Consider the following 19,343-nt stretch of genomic DNA (forward strand, 5'->3'; position numbering starts at 1 on the left):
TCGCTAGCGTTAATATTCTTATTTAAAATACCTCCAGAATATTTTCGGGTTTTCATCAACTTATACAACGTTCAATCATAGCGTTAAAATATTCTACGATATATTCATCGTAAATTCAATCAATGTTGATACGTAAAACTCATATTTTACTATCATGGCAAATATGACATTTGTATAAAAACAGTAAAACAATCTTCACAACACAACAATATGTAGAACATGGTTCATGAACTTTCCTGGGTGCTTCGAGGTGGAGGGTGCTCTATGGTCCGTCCGGAAATCTGTAATCATGAACAATTATCGTTCGGTTAGATTCCGTTCGTATTTATCGTTACTTGTACATACACGATGCTTACTATTCATTTACGCGACTCACTTTACTCTCATTATTCCAATAAGTACAAGCACTTGTCATATTCGATTTTTTTCATAATCCCCTACATCCGTTAATGTCTTTTACATTTCGCTCCTCGAATCCACTCGCGATTCTTACGGATTTCTATTCAAGCGGTCTCGGCTCCGATATTTTTATAAAATTGAAAAATCTATATTTTCACTTAAAATCATTATGGAAGTTAATAAACTCCATTTATTACTCTCTGCAAAAATTTCATGATTTTTGAAAATTTTTGAGTCGATCATTTCTATTTCCAAAATTCGTATTTCGTAGCAGTTTTTATCAAGTAAATCGTTTTTACTAAACCGGGCCTAACTTTTAAACCGTAAATCAAAATCAAGCGATTCAAGAGCCTAAATATCCTTACAACAAGATATTCAAGTCTTAATTTTCAAGAAATTACAGTTTATACATTCTGTACTTCTGCAGAAAACTTATGGTTATGTTTTGCTCATTTTATCGATGTTACGCTCGCGACTCAGATTTTGTTTTCGCTCTAAATCATTATTCAACAACCAATAATCATCAAACCTTCATCTTAACAATTATTCTTCTCAATAACATCATGTTCTTAAGGCCACAACATCAACCTTAGTAACCAACTAACTAAACATCAAGAAAATAACAAATCAACCATCAAAACTAGGTTAACAACTAAGATCCATAAAATTCTTGAAACTTAAACCTTAAACAAAGTTTGGGTAAGGATTTATACCTTTCTTGAAATGTTGGAAGGTGTTATTTTTTATGGATGAATCTTGGGGAGGCTTGGGTATGCTTAAGGATCCTAAATCATGCCATAAAAATCAAGAAATCAAGAAGGGTTACTATTTGGCACTATTCATCATCGGTTTCATAAAATTATTTACCCATCCAAACCTTAATGAAATTCTCTTAAAAATTTATCTTACCTTAGTTTGATATGTAGGAAGCTTAGGAATTAATTGGAGGATTTTTCCATGGCTTGAAGTTGAGGTTTAAATTTTGATGCCCCTTGAGAGAGAGAAGGGAGAGATTTTTTTGTTGCTTGCCTTGGTTTCTTCTTGAAATTGTGATCTTGGGGAGGCTTGGGTATGCTTAAGGATCCTAAATCATGCCATGAAAATCAAGAAATCAAGAAGTGTTACTATTTGGCACTATTCATCATCAGTTTCATAAAATTATTTACCCATCCAAACCTTAATGAAATTCTCTTAAAAATTTATCTTACCCTAGTTTGATATGTAGGAAGCTTAGGAATTAATTGGAGGATTTTTCCATGGCTTGAAGTTGAGGTTTAAATTTTGATGCCCCTTGAGAGAGAGAAGGGAGATATTTTTTTGTTGCTTGCCTTGGTTTCTTCTTGAAATTGTGATGTAATCTTTAGTATATATTACGAGGATATGCAAATCTCATCCAATCTAGATAGCTTGGCTATTTTCCAAGCTATATTGCTAGCTTAGGTACTTTTATTACTATTCACTCTACTATTTGCTAGCTAGGTTCCTATGCTCACTAGATTGGTTACTATTTAATTCCTAATTCTTAGTTACTTCCATACTAGTTAGTTTGCATGATTTGATATGTTTTATTTATTCGCTTACATTTTCGCTTGGTCGCTTATTCGTTTTCGTAATAAATCTTCGTAAGCGGTTCGCGGGGTAAATCATTTTTTATACGTCCTTTACGCTTTGAAGCCTTGTACTTGGGTTTGAATTTGTAGGATTTTAGATTCATAATTGTATTGTGATTCTCGCATTCCTCGATGGTTCGTAGATACGGTCGTTTTACAAAGTTCATTTTCTTCGAAAACTAACGGCGTTTACATACACTCATTTGGTATGTATAATCACGATATCGACTCGGAAACTAAATTTCCCATGCATAACATAGTGTGGGATTAAAAGTTTTCCCCGATTGTCAGGGTTACTATTCATCAAACGTTTTACAAAGTCTCAAAAATTTGAGTTATTACATACAGGGTGCCAGATGTCCTCGGTTGGCGTCTTTCTGCCATTCCAAGAGTAGCATCCTTAAATCATCATCTCCAAAACGGATATCCAAACGATCTTTCGGGGGGGGGGGAAGCCTTGCTGTTTATTGGTTGGCAAAGAATCTTCCTGGCATCATTCCTCTATAGTCCGTCCAGATCGATGTGGGTAAGTCACAACCCGATTATTCACCCTTGACATCTCTCGACCATCAGTATCTTCGTCAACAAGCTCAACGATCGGAGCTGTGTCGTTAGAGTAATTCATACACCGCGGGGTAATTGGCACATGCTCGCCTCTGGCTTGGCCGCGGCCAACCGGAACATCTCTTTCAATCATGGGGGCCTTTCCAAATGCATGAGTGGAACGGTTATGGCAGCGTCCTCTCCTTGTCTTATATCGTTCTACCGTGCTCAACCTTGAGTTAAATCCATTCAAGGCATCACCCATACATTACAGCTGTTCCAACAAATCAACATTGCTAATCAGGACCGGTGGTTAGCCCCTAACGTTCGGAGTAGGGCGATCCACCGCAGTTGGAACGTAGGGCTCATGACGGTCATAGCTATGCTCAGAACCTTCTTCAAAACTTTCTACATTATAAGAACTTTCACCATGATATTGAGACATCTTCCCTCCTAGATGCAAATCTTGATTAGCCCCTCCTTCTAATGCCAATTTTTTGACGGAGGAATTTGGTAGCAACAAAATTCGAGGTTTATAGCCGGAAACAAGATCTGTGATGGTGGTTCTTCGTCGGAAAACGTGAACAGTGTTTGGTGGTTGTGATTAATGGTGGCTGAGATTGCTTGGGGTTAGTGGTGGCTCATTTGCGATCTTAACTTCTGACCCCTCATAATTTGCCTAAGTATCCCTATATATAGGAAATCAAGCCAACGTAGGTATAGGGGATTAAGAAACCTAAGGTTAGATTTCTCATTCCGAGGCCCAGTAGAAAACCTACTGGAAGCCGTCTTCTACTAGCTTTAAGAATGTCCGCCGATGAGGCCCAACCACAAAGGCTCAAGGCTCGTCCATGGTTTCGAGACTTCACAGATAATGCATCTCTCCGGCCGAGGATAACCTTCCACTACAAGCTATTTCTCTAATCCGCGGACGCAGGTATAGCCGTGGTTCACCCCACATGTTGGACGCATCCTTGTCCCTCAGATAAGGAGCACCTACCAGATTGCAGGACAAGTGATCCTAAGCTTTTGGGTGCAAAATGCAGGATACTCCGAAGTCTCCCAACGAAGACACCCGTTGACTATATAGACAGAGCTCCCAAAGCATACACCAGCTTTCACCTCGCATCCCCAATGAGGACACTCATTGACTACATGAGGAGGTTTTCCGTCCAGACATACCCTTGGAGATCCCTAACCATGGACACCGCCTTTTTGTTGTTGCATTACAAAAATGAGTTATTCAATAGAGTACATGCAACAAATATATTAGTAATAATAATCTCCTTCCTTCTTGAAGCCTTCAAAGAATTCGTCCAAGCAATATGTTAAAGTTCTCTCCCAAGCCATTTTCTTCAATGAGGGTGCGCCCTAATATTTTTGTGTGTTGGTGCCACCTCAAGAAATCAGTCAAAATCCCTTTTCCATACAATTTGAGGGCGCGCCTTCTATATTCATTACATATAGGGCTCGCCCTTGAATTCAAATGTTTCCTTTATTCATATTAGTACAAGGACGTGCCTTGAGTCGTCAAGGTATTCCTGATCCATACCGCATAGAGGGCGCGCCCTTACATTTATAGGAATAAAGAGCTCGCCCTATATATAGGCATAAATGTCTTATTTTTATCCATTTGACCCACTTTTGATCTGAATATTACGTATACCAAATTTTGGGCATAACACCATGCTTAATATCCATATATAAATTTGGAAATTTTTTTATACATCGTTTATGAATTGAACTATTTATTTCAGATTTTGTATCAATGTTTAGGTTTAGTACAAGAATGAGATTCATATTCATATTTGAATTTTTGAGTCATTTTCAATTATGAAAAGTTTATATATTAACTATGATAAGATCACTAATAAAATATTTGAATTAATTTTTTATTTTGATATATAATAAATGTGAATGTTAAGATGGATGTGTGGTAGTATAATGGAAGATCATATCCCAAATGATGTCTTTAGATGGACATTATGTGTTGAGTATACTTTCAAGAAGATACGGGAGGGCCGGTTAGGAGACGTGTGCATCAGCTCCGGTTAGAAGGGTTGAAAGCATATTAGTATATGGAAAGAGAAAAAGAGGTAAACCATGCAGGACTTGGGCTGATCAATTAAGTTTGGATATGAAGGCTTTAAATCTCAGAAGTGACAAGAATTTATATAAGGCTGCTTGGAGATGCCGAATTCGAGTAGTTAAGGTTGTTTCTATTGATTTGCAGCGGTTTCAGTTGTAGATTTTTTCTTACCGTTATGAATGTAGGGTCGTGTGTGCCTATGTGATTTTCTGTATATTTCGAAGCATATACATATATTGACGATCACTTACAAGTATTTTTCTCTTTATGAGTAAGTCCCATGTGAATACAATCATGGTTCAGGTATTGTTTTACACACTTTACAATAACTATTTCATGTATTAGCATTGTCAATTATTTCTTAGTTATCACACACGCACCTATATATATATGTATATATATGCATTACTTCCTATATTTATTATACTAAGCCGCCATAAGTATTCACGATAACAGTCTCACTGCTCTTTGAAATACGGGGTATGATCTGCGCACATCTTACCCTTCTTAGACACTGAACAATGTATATAATAATATAATAAAAGATTGAAGTAAATTAATTTAAATAAATATATATATATATATATAAGTGTTTTATAATATTATTCCTTTTAAATTAAATTATTTGCTCTTAAATATACAAATATTTGATTTACTTAATTTACCATTATTTTTATTTTTATTATCATTTAAATAAATAATTCATTTTAAATTTATAATGACGTGGAACATCAAAAGTAACAAGGGATTTTTTCATAAATAACGAAGTTTTACAAACTTTTTGCAAAAATACTATCACTTTTTAAAAATATTTATAAAAATACGTGCAACCATTTTTACAACTACGTTTACAACTTGAAATTATAAAAAAATTGCAAAAATACGTTCTAGTAAATTGCAACCATATTTGCAACATAAAATACAACCCGAAATACAATTTAAAACAGTTACACAATTTATACTAAATTGCAACCTATCATTCAACATCGTATTTTTTCAAATAATTTCAGAATAAGATAATATATTTGCAAATTTTTTCAGAAGTTAATAAAATTATAAATAATTTTACAAAAAGTAGTATTTTTGATAAATTCCCCAGAAAAAATGCGGCACTAACAAGATTAAAGTTGGTGAAAAAATAAAAACAAAAGCAAAATAGCCTGGGAAAAAAGGATCCGAACCCGAAGATTATGAAATGGGCTGGTCTTGTTAGCATTAGGGGGGTAATTTGGTTTTCAAAACCCTTGTTTTGGTCCCATAACTCTTGTTGAGCCGCTATATAAACTATACACACAATCATTTAAAACCCTTTTGATATCGAATGCAACTCACTCTTTTATTATCTTTGCTAAACCCTGTTTTGATTTTGTTTTTTTTTTTTGCCTAAAAGATGGTGTTTTCCTCAACTTCAAGAATTGATGGAGGGCCTCAAATACTATCTGCTGGCGTAAGAAAAACAATTCAATCCATTAAAGAAATTGTGGGTGATCATTCTGATGCTGAAATTTATTCTACCCTTAAAGAGACTAATATGGATCCTAATGAAACTGCCCAGAAGTTGTTGAATCAAGGTTCTTTCTTTTTCATCTTTCTTTTGTTTTTCTTTCATGGGGTTGTTTTTTTATTGTATTTCTCAATTGGGTTTTTGTTTTTGTTTAGTTTTATGCTCATTTGGTGTTTTTAGCCTGCATTGGTCACTTTAATTGTTTGTTTTTAATTGGTGTTGTAAAAATGTGGTTTTGATTCTTGGTCTGCGGTTAGCATAAAATGAATTTATTGAAGCTATCGTTTTTATATGCATTTGTTAGATAGACAATTGCATTTTCATGATGCCATTATTTTGAATTATGACTACCTCTAATATGAAGTGTGAAGAACTGTTTTGTTTGACATTGTCCTTATGTTTTGTTTGTTTCAGAAGGAGACCTGTCGGTGCTTAACGCTTCTATTTTTTTTTATGAAAAGGAGTAGTATTTAATAACGTAATTATTTTTTAAACTTAGGAAGGATCCCTGCAGGAACTCCCCCACATCACTGAGTGCAAGTTTATAGAACAGGCAAAGAATATTGTAGTAGTTAACCAGATTCCTAGTATAGAACTATTACCATATACTTTAATTCTAGAATTTTGTTATGAACCACAGATACTGGGTTACAGATACACATTAGTGTTAATAATGATCGAAAATCATTAACAACCTCTTTCATCTTCTACTCGGGCAGGACTTGGTATGATTGAGTTTATGGGATGGGGATTATTTCTGATACTAGCTCCAAATGCTAGCACTCCCTTATATAAATAAAAATTGCCCCATAATGATGAGTACTTGATATAATGTAACTGTTCGTTAGATAAAATGAAGGTAATAGTCGATTTGTATCATGTAACATATCAGTCTATATGTCTAAGTTCTAGCTACAATTATTATTGTTTTTGCTAATTGAACCCCCCTCCTTTTTTTCCACAACTGCCTGGTGAAAAAGGGGGGGGGGTACGGGAAATATCCTACAGCTAGAACCCTGCTAGAGTCCATTATTTTAGTTCCTGTTTATATTTATAGTAAGAGATTTTTGTGGCTTGTGAGAATTTTGAGCTGATTTTTCTTGTTCTAGATGAAAACTGTTGCTGGTTAAATTTCCCTCATTATCTGCTTTTTTTATATTGATTATGATGGTTTTTCTAAGTGGAAGATAAAGATTTATATATGCTCTATTTTCTTGTGAATTGTGATTGCATGTCATTTTCGGTGATATTTATTCATCTGATTAGGATTTGAGTATTGTTTGGATTATTTCTGCTCATAGTTGTTTTAGTTTTTATATATTTTATAACTTATTAATTATGTTAAACTGCATGTTTTGTGGAAATATGTATCCAGTATCTGTTTTTAATTGCTATATATTATCATTTCATCTTATTTATATTTTTCTTTCACGATTTTCCATATTCAGATCCATTTCATGAGGTGAAGAGAAAAAGAGACAAAAGGAGAGAGGTAGTGCTTTTTACTAAACTGTATCTGTACATTTCTTTGTATTGGAAATTAGTTTTGTATTTTACTTTTAGGGTTTGTAGTTTGTGCATTCTTAAAATTGGAGGGTGGGTGGCAGGAATGTATCTAACATTACACTTGCCATTAAAACACTGTACCATCTCTTATTCAAAAGCTGTTAATGTTACTTTTCGTATATCTGTTTTACCTTACTTTAAGATCTGAGTTGATACGTTTGTGTCAGGTTACAACGAACGTGGTCTATACTGCATCACAACAAAAGAAGCATAGTGAACCTTTAAATCAAGGGACCCAACACAGTGCACATTCTGATCACAATATTGGCAGCAGAGGAATTATTCGGAATCCTTTGCCTGGTATGGAAAACTGATTATATTATATTTTATGTTCACATTTCTTCGTGGTCCAGATTTTGTTTAGATGTTACATAATTCAGATGTAGTTCATTTGAGTGATATTGAATTTTCAATTGGGAAATAACATTTCCTTTACTGTAACAACGTAGTGTATGTATTTGGATATGAAGTTGTTATACTGTAATTGGAAACTAAGTTGTTATACTTCTGCTTTAGTCTAGGTATGTTCATTGGCCGGAACTCTTTTCTGTTGGTTTACACAGTTTATTGTCCCCTACAGGCCCGTATTTGGATCCTGTGTTTTGAAAGTGTCTCTATATATTTTTTTCTTTATCTTCAATACTCTTTAACCAATTCATGCTGTGCTTACTTTCGTACTTTGCATGTTGATTAGCACCTTATTTTAAATTTATATGTACTTTTCTGTTCTTAGTATACTTATTTGAGATTCTTCAGCCGTAATTTCTGCTGTTGGCTGTTTATAATATAGGCCTCTAACCTTTTTTTAATCTGTTAATTGATGTTTTCTTACTATAGACGCAAAGGTTAGTAAAGAGTTCCGTGTTGTGAGGGACAATAGAACTAATCATAAGACAAACAGCCAGATAAAGTCTCCCATGCAAAGCCGAATATCTTCAAATGAACCAGAAGTCCAAAAGTTTACTGATAAGAGGTATTGTACTTTTCTTTTGTAGCTTGTTAATTTTTCTCTTCCCACAAACTACCCTTTTATGAATAAAGGTTTGTGTGGTTTAGTTTAGTTTCTTTAGTTACATCACCTACGTTAACTTGGGGCCTGCAGGCTTTAAGTTCCCACCCGAACCCTAGGATGTCCGGAGTTGTAAATTCCACACTTCATTTTGTGTAACAAACATGTTGATTTATTTTCCTTTCCAGCAGTTTGAATGTTACTTCCAAAAATCAGAAACAGCCGGTTGGGCATCATTCATCAAAGTCTTCAAATGGAATTACTGAACCAGAGCCTAGGCAGCCCAGGGGTGTTCAGATTAATGATGAGAAAGAATCATTGGTGGATAATAGAGCCTCAGTAAAAAAGGCTGTTACACAGATGCAAACTAAGAATACAAATGATTCCCAACTATTTACAACTTCATCGAACAACTCTGTGGCAGGGGTTTACTCTTCGTCCTCTGATCCTGTACATGTACCTTCGCCTGATTCCAGACCAGCTGCTAACATCGGAGCTATAAAGCGGGAAGTTGGGGCAGTCGGTGTACGTCGTCTGCCTACAGAAATTTCTGCCAAAGGTTCATCAACACAATCTAATTCTATACCTAATTCACATTTGGGAAGTGTTGGTCCGTCAAGAGATTCATTTAGATCTTCTGCTTCCATGTCTAAAAGCAGCCATCCTACTCAAACTCCTGTTCATGAATCGACTCCGAGGAGCATTTCAGTCAATAGGCCCCTTGTCGGTAATCAGCATGTTAACAGACAGCATCAATCTGCAAGTCATCAGAAAGGTAATCTAAAAATTGCAGAACTGTTTCTCTTATGATAATACTGTATAGGTGTGAATGCTCATTCTAGAGTGGATGGATGGGACACAAAATTGTATTCATAGTGCCTTGTCCATATTTGTCCTAAAAAATGTTTAGATTTTTTTTTGATAATTATAAGGTTATGCAAGGTTTTTCTAAGCCCGGCGAATTTGTACACCACACGCAAACGGAAAAAAGAATTAGGGTTTGGATTCGGAAAATCTTACACGGAACTACATGGCTAGATTTAGTAGTGTTTGGGTGAACAATTTGGTAACACAACACAACACGAAATAATGTGTATCTATTTATCATAATATTATAATCTTATTTAAAAAAACATCGACATTAAAACTTTATACGTAACATTATAAAACTAAAAGTTTTTGGAAACTAATAAAAGTAATGTTAAATGTTGAAAAGTGATATTACAATGTTAAAATTTAGAAGTTATATTTTCTATCCATCATAGTACTACAGTAAATATTATTATTTGTTTTTTTTTGTCAAAAGTACTATAGTAATTATTATTGTCATATTTTTCACGAAAATACAACACAAATTTATGTAGTTTACTGTATACAAATATATTGAATGCCGTTTGTGGGTTTCAGTTGCGACAGGGAACACAAAAGTCCACGAACACCACCCGATTGTTAGGTCTAGTTTTTAACTGTTTATATATTTTCATTCTACTGAAGGTTGTTCTTACCCCTATTTTAAGTTCAAATTTTAGTAAATCTTTAAATCAACAAATTTGGAAGTTTTTTTTTTGCTAAGTAACAAATTGGAAGGTTTAAACTTCAAGAACTTAAATTTTATCATATATGTACAAGGTATCTACAAGAGCCATTTGCTACTAGTGCAGACTAATATCTGTGATTGTAATTTGATACCTTTCTGTGTTGGTTTCTCTGCATAATATTAATGTTGTCTTTTTTAGTGTGATAGTTAACCATGAAAGGAGTATAAAAGCACCCTTTGTTATTTTTAATATATATTTTTTCTTTTTTGTTCTATTGAATGCAACTTTATAGTAGTGTTTGCTTCCATTGTTTATTTATAGTATTTACTTACTCTATAGTTATAGTTTATGGTGTGGTTCTCAGCCTTGCGGGCAATTAGGATGGTGGTCATGCAGCATTATTTAGCCTTCAAATGTGGAGGTAGTTTTGATGGGGGGTGGGGGTACTATTCACCTTTTAATCCAAGCAATACACCCTCTTGAATTTCTGAATCCTGAAATTAAAAAAGATACCTAACCCCTAGGAAGTGCCTGTTGCAAATCTTAATGTGGTTACCTACTGCAGCCAGTTTATATATTTGAATTTTGAATGGAGGCCTTTATGCACTTAAATTTTTTTTCTTTAAGTCTTGATGACAAATGTGTTGAGTTTTCCTAACAACTGATCACAAGGTCTGTTGTGTAGTTTCTTCTCATTCTAACAAGGAGTGGAAACCTAAATCAAGCCAAAAACAAAGCACCAGTCCTGGAGTTATTGGAACACCATCAAAATCTGCTTCCCCTCCTGCTGATGCTTCAAAGAATCTGGAAGCTGAACCAGCTCAGTTGCCATCACGTATAGACATCTCCGATGACCAGAATGTTATTATAGCTCCACATATACGAGTATCCATAACTGACAAGTTTCGAGTGACTTTTGGCAGTGTGGGAACAGAGTTGGACCCTTCCAGGAATCCTGGGTTTGAAGCAGTCGAGGGTGCAGAGGAGCTATCAGTTGATCCTTCAGCAAGGTTTGTTTCCCAAATTTGCAGTTTACTTGTTTGGTCACAGTGCGAGCCTTGTTGTTAGTTGTGGTCATAGGTGATTCGGCGGGAATATATATTAGTTTAGAAGCTGTATATATATAGTGGTTTGTTTATGCAGAATTTATGTATAATCAATCCATTGTGCTCAGTTTTTCTTTTTATGTTTCAAAATGATATTGTCGAGTAGATTGCAACACCTTAACTGGAACTGATTATGTAAGATGTATGACAGTATATCAGTCGCTACTCCCGAGTCTTCTGGTGATGAATCTTCTGGAAGTAAGCAAGATGGGTTGATAGATCAACATGTTCGAAATTCTGATACCAGTTCCCCTGCATCTGCAGCAGTATCTGAACAACAGTTGACTGGTAGGAAAGAATCTTCAGGTCCTCATGACTTGGACAATGCTGATGTTGGATTGGTCCGTGATAACAGTCAATCTTACACTCCATCTGAGTCGCAACAGAACCAGGATCCTCCTCAGTTACCAACTTTTTCTGTGAGTTCTATAAATGAGTTTGTTAAATATTTTATGCTATTCTAATGGGTTTGTACTTCTGTTTATAATGTTTGTTCTTTCTTTGTAAATTGAACCTTATAGGTGGACTATCATTTAAAATTCCACTTTTTAACTATTTAAGTATATTAGCTAAGAAAATGTGAACAATGTCGGCATATATTTTTCTACACGGGCATTCGATCAGTAATGTTTGACCAAACAAACAGTACTAGAATACAAATAAATTGAGAACATGAAGCTAAAAGACTAGGGTGGTTTTTCGAAGTAGAGTTGCTACCCCAACTATCTCAACCACAGAAGAAATGCAAAGTACCGGAGTTTTTACAAAAAAATAAAACATACGCCTAAATCATATGGGTTGAACGAAAACAAAGCCAACTATAAAATGGGAACAAGGGAATTAACTAGAAGTGGTACACAGTTCTTATGATTCCTGCATTCTGTTATGTTCAATTTAATCCAAATAAATTTGTTTTCAAGGTAATTGTGTATAGGTCATGTTAATTTTGCGTGTCCTATATGTTGAACTATGTTTTTCTCGGCGAACCTACCTTTATTCTCAATCTGACATCCTTAGTTATGGTTCTTGGTATACAGGCATATGATCCTCAGACTATGTATGATAATCCATATTTTAGATCAGCTGTTGATGAAACTGCAAGGGTGCAAAGTCAGCAGTTAGCTCAGGAGGTAATCCTTCAGTTTGCTTTAACTTGTACAACTTGTAACTCATTCGCATCTCTTGTGCTGCATATGAGCATGACAATGCCAGCTCCTAATTGCTTCTTCCTTTCTGTCATGTATAGTTGCAGGCTATAAGCTCACATACAGTAAATAGCATCCCATCGTCCACGGTAGCCATGGTGCAACAACCGCAGTTGGCGCAAATGTACCCACAAGTTCATGTTTCTCATTATGCTAATATGATGCCATATCGTCAATTCCTCTCCCCGGTTTATGTTCCACCAATGGCTGTGCCAGCAGGCTATTCGAGTAACCCTGCCTATCCTCATCCATCTAACGGAAACAGTTACTTGCTGATGCCCGGACCCGGAGGTAGCTCCCATTTACCTGCTGGTGGGGTCAAGTATGGAATCCAGCAGTTCAAACAAGTCCCCACTGGCAGCCCGAATGGGTTCGGAAACTTTGCTGGTCCAAATGGTTATGCTATTAATGCTCCTAGTGGTAGTGCAACTGGGCGTGAAGACTCATCTAGGATGAAGTACAAAGATGGGAATCTTTATGTTCCAAATCCACAGGTGATCTTTTTTCTTTAATTCTTTCTTTTAGTCATCTTTCCAGGATATGAGCAACCTCTGTTATATTGTGGACCATTAATGTATTATGTCATGGTTTTAAATGTAATTTTATTTTGTGTTGTCTATTCTGCACTGCTATCTTATCTCGGTGGCCTAATGGCCTGGACTGATGCAAGCTTTAGGTGCTGTTATCCATACAACTGTGCCATCTTAATAATTACATTGTCCAGTGATACCTATGTTTCCCTGCTACTTTTGTTTATTTCCAGTGCCATCTTAGATTATTTTACTTAATTATTTGTTTATGGAAGAAGTTTATAATTGGCATGGTGTTTGTTGTGACCGATTACCTGATCTTCGATAGGCTGAGACTTCTGAGATATGGATGAGTCAGAGGGAGCTACCTAATATGCAATCGGGTTCATACTACAATATGACTGGACAAACACCTCATGCTGCATATTTGCCATCCCATACCAGTCATGCCTCATTTAATGCAGCAGCACAATCTTCTCACGTACAATTTCCAGGCATGTACCATACTCCACAACCTGCTGCAATCCCCAGTCCGCATCATCCTTCTGTTGGTGGTAATTTGGGAGTTGGGTTGGCTGCAGGGGGGCCAGCAACCCAAGTTAATGCCTTTCAGCAACCTCAGTTGGGCCACATGAATTGGACAGGGAACTTCTGAAGGTCTTTCAATCCGGGAATTTTTTCTTGTAAGAGATTGGAGCGGATTATCCATTGAAGTCTTCTCCTGTGTCTGCCCCTTTTCTCGTCAAAACAAAACTTAATCTACAAATCAGTACACTGAGTTGTGTTGAGTTCTTTCTGGTTTATATATGTGATCTAGGGGACGGTATGTCTGTCAACCTTTTAAATGGTTGTATGCAGGTTTTTTTAGGTTAGGAGCAGGCTTCGGTTTATAGTTCATCCACATGTTTTCATAGCAGGATTGGAAATATTATATATATCCCCAAATGGTTTAATTGCTTGGAGGTCTATCAGGTTAGTGCAGGCTCTGGTTTATAAGTCAGCCCACATGTATTCATAGTCTGGTTTTAGTTTCTGATGAAAATAATCTATAAATATACCAGTCTCCCAAAATTGAGGCATGCAGTTCTAGCTTACATAACAAGAATGCATATGTTCTTCAACTGAAGTGTCTGTGCAGGAGTTGTGTAGTGTAGTATTGCTTGATGCTTTGAGATAAATGAATTCTCCATTGTAATCCCAGTTTTGGGACTAGAACAAAAAATGTCAGATGATGCAATGACCTTTCTTTTTCTAGTTGTATAATTATATGTTTCTACGTTTTCCCTGGAACACTTGTCCAACTCTACTTCATAGTAATTTATTTGTTGGGAATACTGATCAGGACCACAGGGAGCTTGATACTTAAAGACAACCTTGTTATAATTACTTAAGGAGTGAGTCCAAAGCCATGAGCATGCGGGCTGATTCTTTTTCTTTAATATATAGAGTATTAGAGTTAGCTTTCGATACAAATTTACACACATAGAAGATTCATTTGAAATAGATTTATCGAAATGATAATTCATGAGTCCATCTATTTGGCTATTCATCCGGTAATTTTGTGTGATCCAAATAGTAGAACTTGCTTGAAACACCTTAGAGCATCTCCAACGGGGATAGTTATAATGGTTAGCTAAAATATTCTAAAATAATGGTTAGCTAAAATTTGCTGAACCTGTAAGGTGTTGTGCTCCAATGGTGTTAGCTATAATAGTTAGCTATATTTCAAAAACAGTATTTTAATATTATTTTCAAATTCAAACGGTTATATTTCAACGGTCATATTACAACGACCATATTACAACGGTCATATTCCAACAACTACATTACAACGGTCATATTTTTATGGTTATAAATATCATAATTCAGAATAAAAAAGTACAAACCAAAGACAAACTCAAATTCATTCACATCTCTAAAATATTCAGTTGTAATGGAAAATACCACACGAATGATTCATGGTGGTGGTATGAGTTAAATATTTAATTTGCTGGTAGATTGAATTCAATTTACTGATACATTGAATTCAATCTACTGAATAAGTAGGATTGTGTAACTTATACACAAAATCAAACTTGTAACTTATGAAATAATGAGTAATAATAATGAATAATTATTTTAATCATCATATTTTAAATATGTATATAATGGTATTAATTATTAGTTAAATATTAAAATATATATTTTATATTATATTTAAATAAAATTCGAGGCAGTGACATGAAAATATTAAAATATATATTTTATATTATATTTAAATTCAATTTGAGGTAGCGATATGAATTTATTTGTTTTATGAATATTTCATTTTGTAGATTATTAAAATTATTAAAATAATTTTAACTTTAATAAATTCATTTAAAGAGAAAAAAAAGGCAAAAAAAGGAAGAAGGAGAGATAGTTTTGAGCAGGAGATGAGGTGGACTGGATTTAGAGGATGGGATGAGAATCAACAGATTTAAAGGACCAAAATACGATAGCTAAAATTATAGCTAAGAGGTGTACTGCGTTGGAGGGACTTATTTTTTGCTCGATAGCTAAATCACTACTGTTGGGCTGCCATGTGGACAATATACCTAACAGCTCCATGCCGTTGGAGTTGCTCTTAGAGTTTTGAGGTTATCTATAATTTGTGTTGGGGGCACCGGAAAGGGCATGGCATGGAGTTCACTGCACACAAGGTGTTACCTAATTATAATGTTGTTAGGGAGGGAGTACAGGTCATATGTATTGATAAGTAGGGTATTTGGAACCTAACGCATTTACACTATTGGGTTCGCATTAGGTACTTGTCACGGGATTCCCCGAAAGCATACATTCTTTGTCAAAATACATGCTCAAATGACATGCCATTTATCAATTAAATATAATAAAATTTAATAAATAATTATTATACTAATATACAGTGAATTTGAATGTAGGTATATAATTACTCTAGATGTTTGTATTTATATTGTTATTATTTTTTACAGTTTGTTGCAATATTATTTCAACAAATATGCAGATATTGAAAAATATAGGAATTTTGAATTTAATTACTTTTTTGTCATGTATATTATATAGTTATTACAGTTATATCATTGCATCATATTATAGTTATATCATTACATCATATTTTAGTATTTGGGGATTAGTAGAACAATCCTTTTTATTTATGATTGATTGAACCTCTAATCATATTCTATTTAGAATCGTATTCGGAAATTATATCGTATTCTCATGTTTGAATAATATTAGAATAATGTGATTATTTTCTATTCGGTTAGGATGTTATCTTTATGATCCAACGATTGAGATTATTTTGACGGTACATGATCATAACTACCAAATATTTGGATAAGATCCCTCTTAAAGATATAATAAGGATATAATTAAAATATATGTAAATATTTTAAAATTATGTTTGTTATTTCTGGATATTTCTAATATTAAAATAATTATTAAAAAATAAAAAAAAATAGTAAAAAGATATGCCGCGCTAATTGACGTCATGACATGCCCATATTGGCATGCCCGTACCGCTGTGACATGCACCCTAGTTCCCATGTTCTGTTCTTATGATTATTACTACTCCTACTCTCTACATAGCATTGTTTAGTTATGCCCCTAGGCTAGGGTTTGTAGCTTACTTTTTATATTTGGGTTGCTTAGTACAAATAACGGTCATTACATTCTGTGATTATGTCTTGCGAAGACTAAATTCTGTGCCCGTCTTTGATTTTTACGACTTTGTACATTTCTTTTATATTTGGGTTGCTTATATAATTTTTTGTCATAGTTGATAATAGACCCCTCCTTACGAGTAAGATATAGTACCAAATATGTTTAAAACAGTATTGTCGGATCTCCATGCTCCATGCTGTGTATCGCACATTCATACGGATTAATGGCGTCTCCATGCTTCCTGTCATGTATAACAACATAATTACAGGACATTCAGAATACAGTATTTTACTGACATTTATAATCAAGAACGTTATGAATAAACCCAGAATTGTTCAATTTTTTGTCCTGATTTTGCACTGTCACTTTCCGACAGTCATTTCGTCCCGGGAACGGAATCTTTATAATTACCTATCCCCTACTTCCACACGGTTGGTTAGCGTTAGCGGATCTTATTTTAATCTCATTACAGAAGTACTTTCTTCCCGTTGATCACTTCATATAAGATTGATCTAATCATCTTTGTGAAGTTTGCTAAGCACGGGTACAATCATTGTTAAGAAAACGTGCTTTGCCTTTTATTTTTTAATAATCATATTTAACATGCGTATTTGCATAAACTTTATGGAAGATTTGCCCTCCCGATTACTATCAGAAATGCGTACCTATCAAATACGCATGTTCAAAATGTATATTATCGTTAAATATGCTGCCATTAGCTTTTTATTAGAAATTTAATTATTTTTTTTGCATGCGCATCTAATGTCATGTGATATTTTGAGTCTTCTAATCTGTTAAATTTTCGCTTTTCACTTTGTAAATTTAGGCCTCCAAGGTATTTTATTTTTGCAAAAAAGTAATCGCACTACAAATTACAGATATTACATTTTAAATTTATAAAAAGTGTCAGAGGCTGAGTATATATAATTGCATGCCAGGCTCTTCTCCATTCTAGAGTCAGGTTTCTCATTCTTTTCTCTCTCAATTTTTATATTAAAACTCACACCTTCCTGCAGGCTTTCACCATATTTAAACCTTCTCTAGCCCTCCATTCGATATCCATTAAGCAAGAGAAGTCACTCTTAAGTTCTCCAGTCTACCCAATTTTATTCTATTTTTTAAGAAATTAACTTTGTTATGGATAACCTGCGTCGTTCCAAACCAGTTGCAAGGCGCAAAAATCCTTCATTTTCCTCATCTCTTCTCGACCAGATTTATCGTTCTATCGACGATCAAGCACCAACAAAAGCAGCAGCAGCAGAAGCAGAAGCAGATCATCAGAAAACTGGAACAAAGACGGAGAAAGATGTGGACCTGATGCTTTATGAACAAACAGTTGGCAGAAGAAAATCAGCCAGTGCAGAATATTATGGTGATCTCAGTACAAATTATTTTCCACAATCCTTTGGCCTCAATTCCTGTTCCACCTCTTCGGATTCTTCGGTTTGGACATCATCTGAGTCCGAAACTTGTAATTCACTCAAATCAAAACTAGCTGTAAGAACGACTTCTTCCTGTCAACAACAACACAAAGATGACAAAATGCATGCCTCGGAGAGAAAACTAAAGAATGAATGCGGAGGTTTTGTTAAGGCCAAGTCTAAAGCACTGAAGATGTACGGTGATCTGAAGAAATCCAAAGCAACACAGCCAATTTCTCCAGGTACTAGGCTGGCTAGTTTTCTCAATTCTCTGTTTACATCTACAGGAAACACGAAGAAAGTGAAAAGTCACGAGACAAAATATATATCCGCTAATTCTGCATCAGCATGTTCATCGGCCTCGTCATTTTCGAGGTCATGTCTTAGCAAAACACCGTCTTCGCGAGGAAAATTAAGTGACGGTGCGAAAAGATCTGTGAGGTTTTACCCGATGATCAGTTTGATAATGGACGAGGTCGAGGATCGTATTTATAAAGATAATGGAAGGTCTAATAAAGGAAATATTCCTGCGAGGAATTCAATATGTGGGGAAGAAGTTATAGAAAAGAATCGACGTGCAAGGGAACTGTTGAGGAACTATGAAAAGAGATTAGAAGAATGTAAGATGATGAATGACGATGAGGACGAGGATTGTGAAAGTTGTACGAGTTCTGATCTGTTTGAGCTTGATAATCTGGATTCCGTAAGCCAAAGGTATTGCGAGGAACTGCCGGTGTATGAAACTACATCTCTTGATGCGAATCGAGCTATAGCTCATGGTTTGATTGTGTGAATTACTAGTTCTTTGTTATGAGTGGTGTTCTTATCATGTGAGTTTGCATTGCATGAAGATAATGAAATAAGATTACTTATTTTTCCCAATATGTTACTATGTTATTGCCTTATCAGTTCTCTCAAACATTTTGTTATCATCAAAATTGATAGTGTTATAATTCATGCCAGAGAATTAGAAAAATTTAGCTCTCTCTTCTGTAATCAGTAAATTCTGCAAGGTGTTCTGCTGGCCACAATTCAGAGACACTGATTTTTCACTATTACAATAAAATCAGCCCCTTTTTTTCGTAATAAAAAAGGCTTCCCAACTTGTGCATAAGAAGACTTGAACAAAGGGTAGCAGTTTCGAATTTTGATTTATATTT

At 34.9% G+C, this 19,343-nt stretch overlaps 2 protein-coding genes across 4 annotated transcripts; both read left to right on the forward strand.

Annotated features, from left to right (window-relative positions):
• Window positions 1–5,820: 5,820 nt before the first annotated feature.
• LOC141683832 (uncharacterized) lies at window positions 5,821–14,389 on the forward strand. Of its 3 annotated transcripts, none has more exons than XM_074488599.1 (10): window positions 5,821–6,212; window positions 7,594–7,637; window positions 7,879–8,011; window positions 8,549–8,684; window positions 8,909–9,495; window positions 10,944–11,268; window positions 11,516–11,783; window positions 12,402–12,494; window positions 12,617–13,063; window positions 13,428–14,389. In XM_074488599.1, exons 1-10 carry the CDS (start codon window positions 6,032–6,034, stop codon window positions 13,752–13,754), a joined length of 2,541 nt encoding a protein of 846 aa, XP_074344700.1. In that variant the 5' UTR covers window positions 5,821–6,031; the 3' UTR covers window positions 13,755–14,389. The 3 variants fall into 3 exon arrangements, with proteins under 3 accessions (XP_074344700.1, XP_074344698.1, XP_074344699.1); XM_074488597.1 differs by having other exon boundaries at window positions 5,822–6,212; window positions 12,611–13,063; XM_074488598.1 differs by having other exon boundaries at window positions 5,822–6,212; window positions 8,912–9,495; window positions 12,611–13,063.
• Window positions 14,390–17,899: 3,510 nt separating this feature from the next.
• Window positions 17,900–18,976, forward strand: LOC141685540 (protein BIG GRAIN 1-like A). Its single transcript, XM_074490634.1, has one exon. It carries the CDS (start codon window positions 17,900–17,902, stop codon window positions 18,974–18,976), a length of 1,077 nt encoding a protein of 358 aa, XP_074346735.1.
• The last annotated feature ends 367 nt before the right edge of the window (window positions 18,977–19,343 follow it).

This window comes from Apium graveolens, chromosome 9 (assembly GCF_009905375.1).
Source record: "Apium graveolens cultivar Ventura chromosome 9, ASM990537v1, whole genome shotgun sequence".
NCBI lineage: Eukaryota > Viridiplantae > Streptophyta > Magnoliopsida > Apiales > Apiaceae > Apium > Apium graveolens.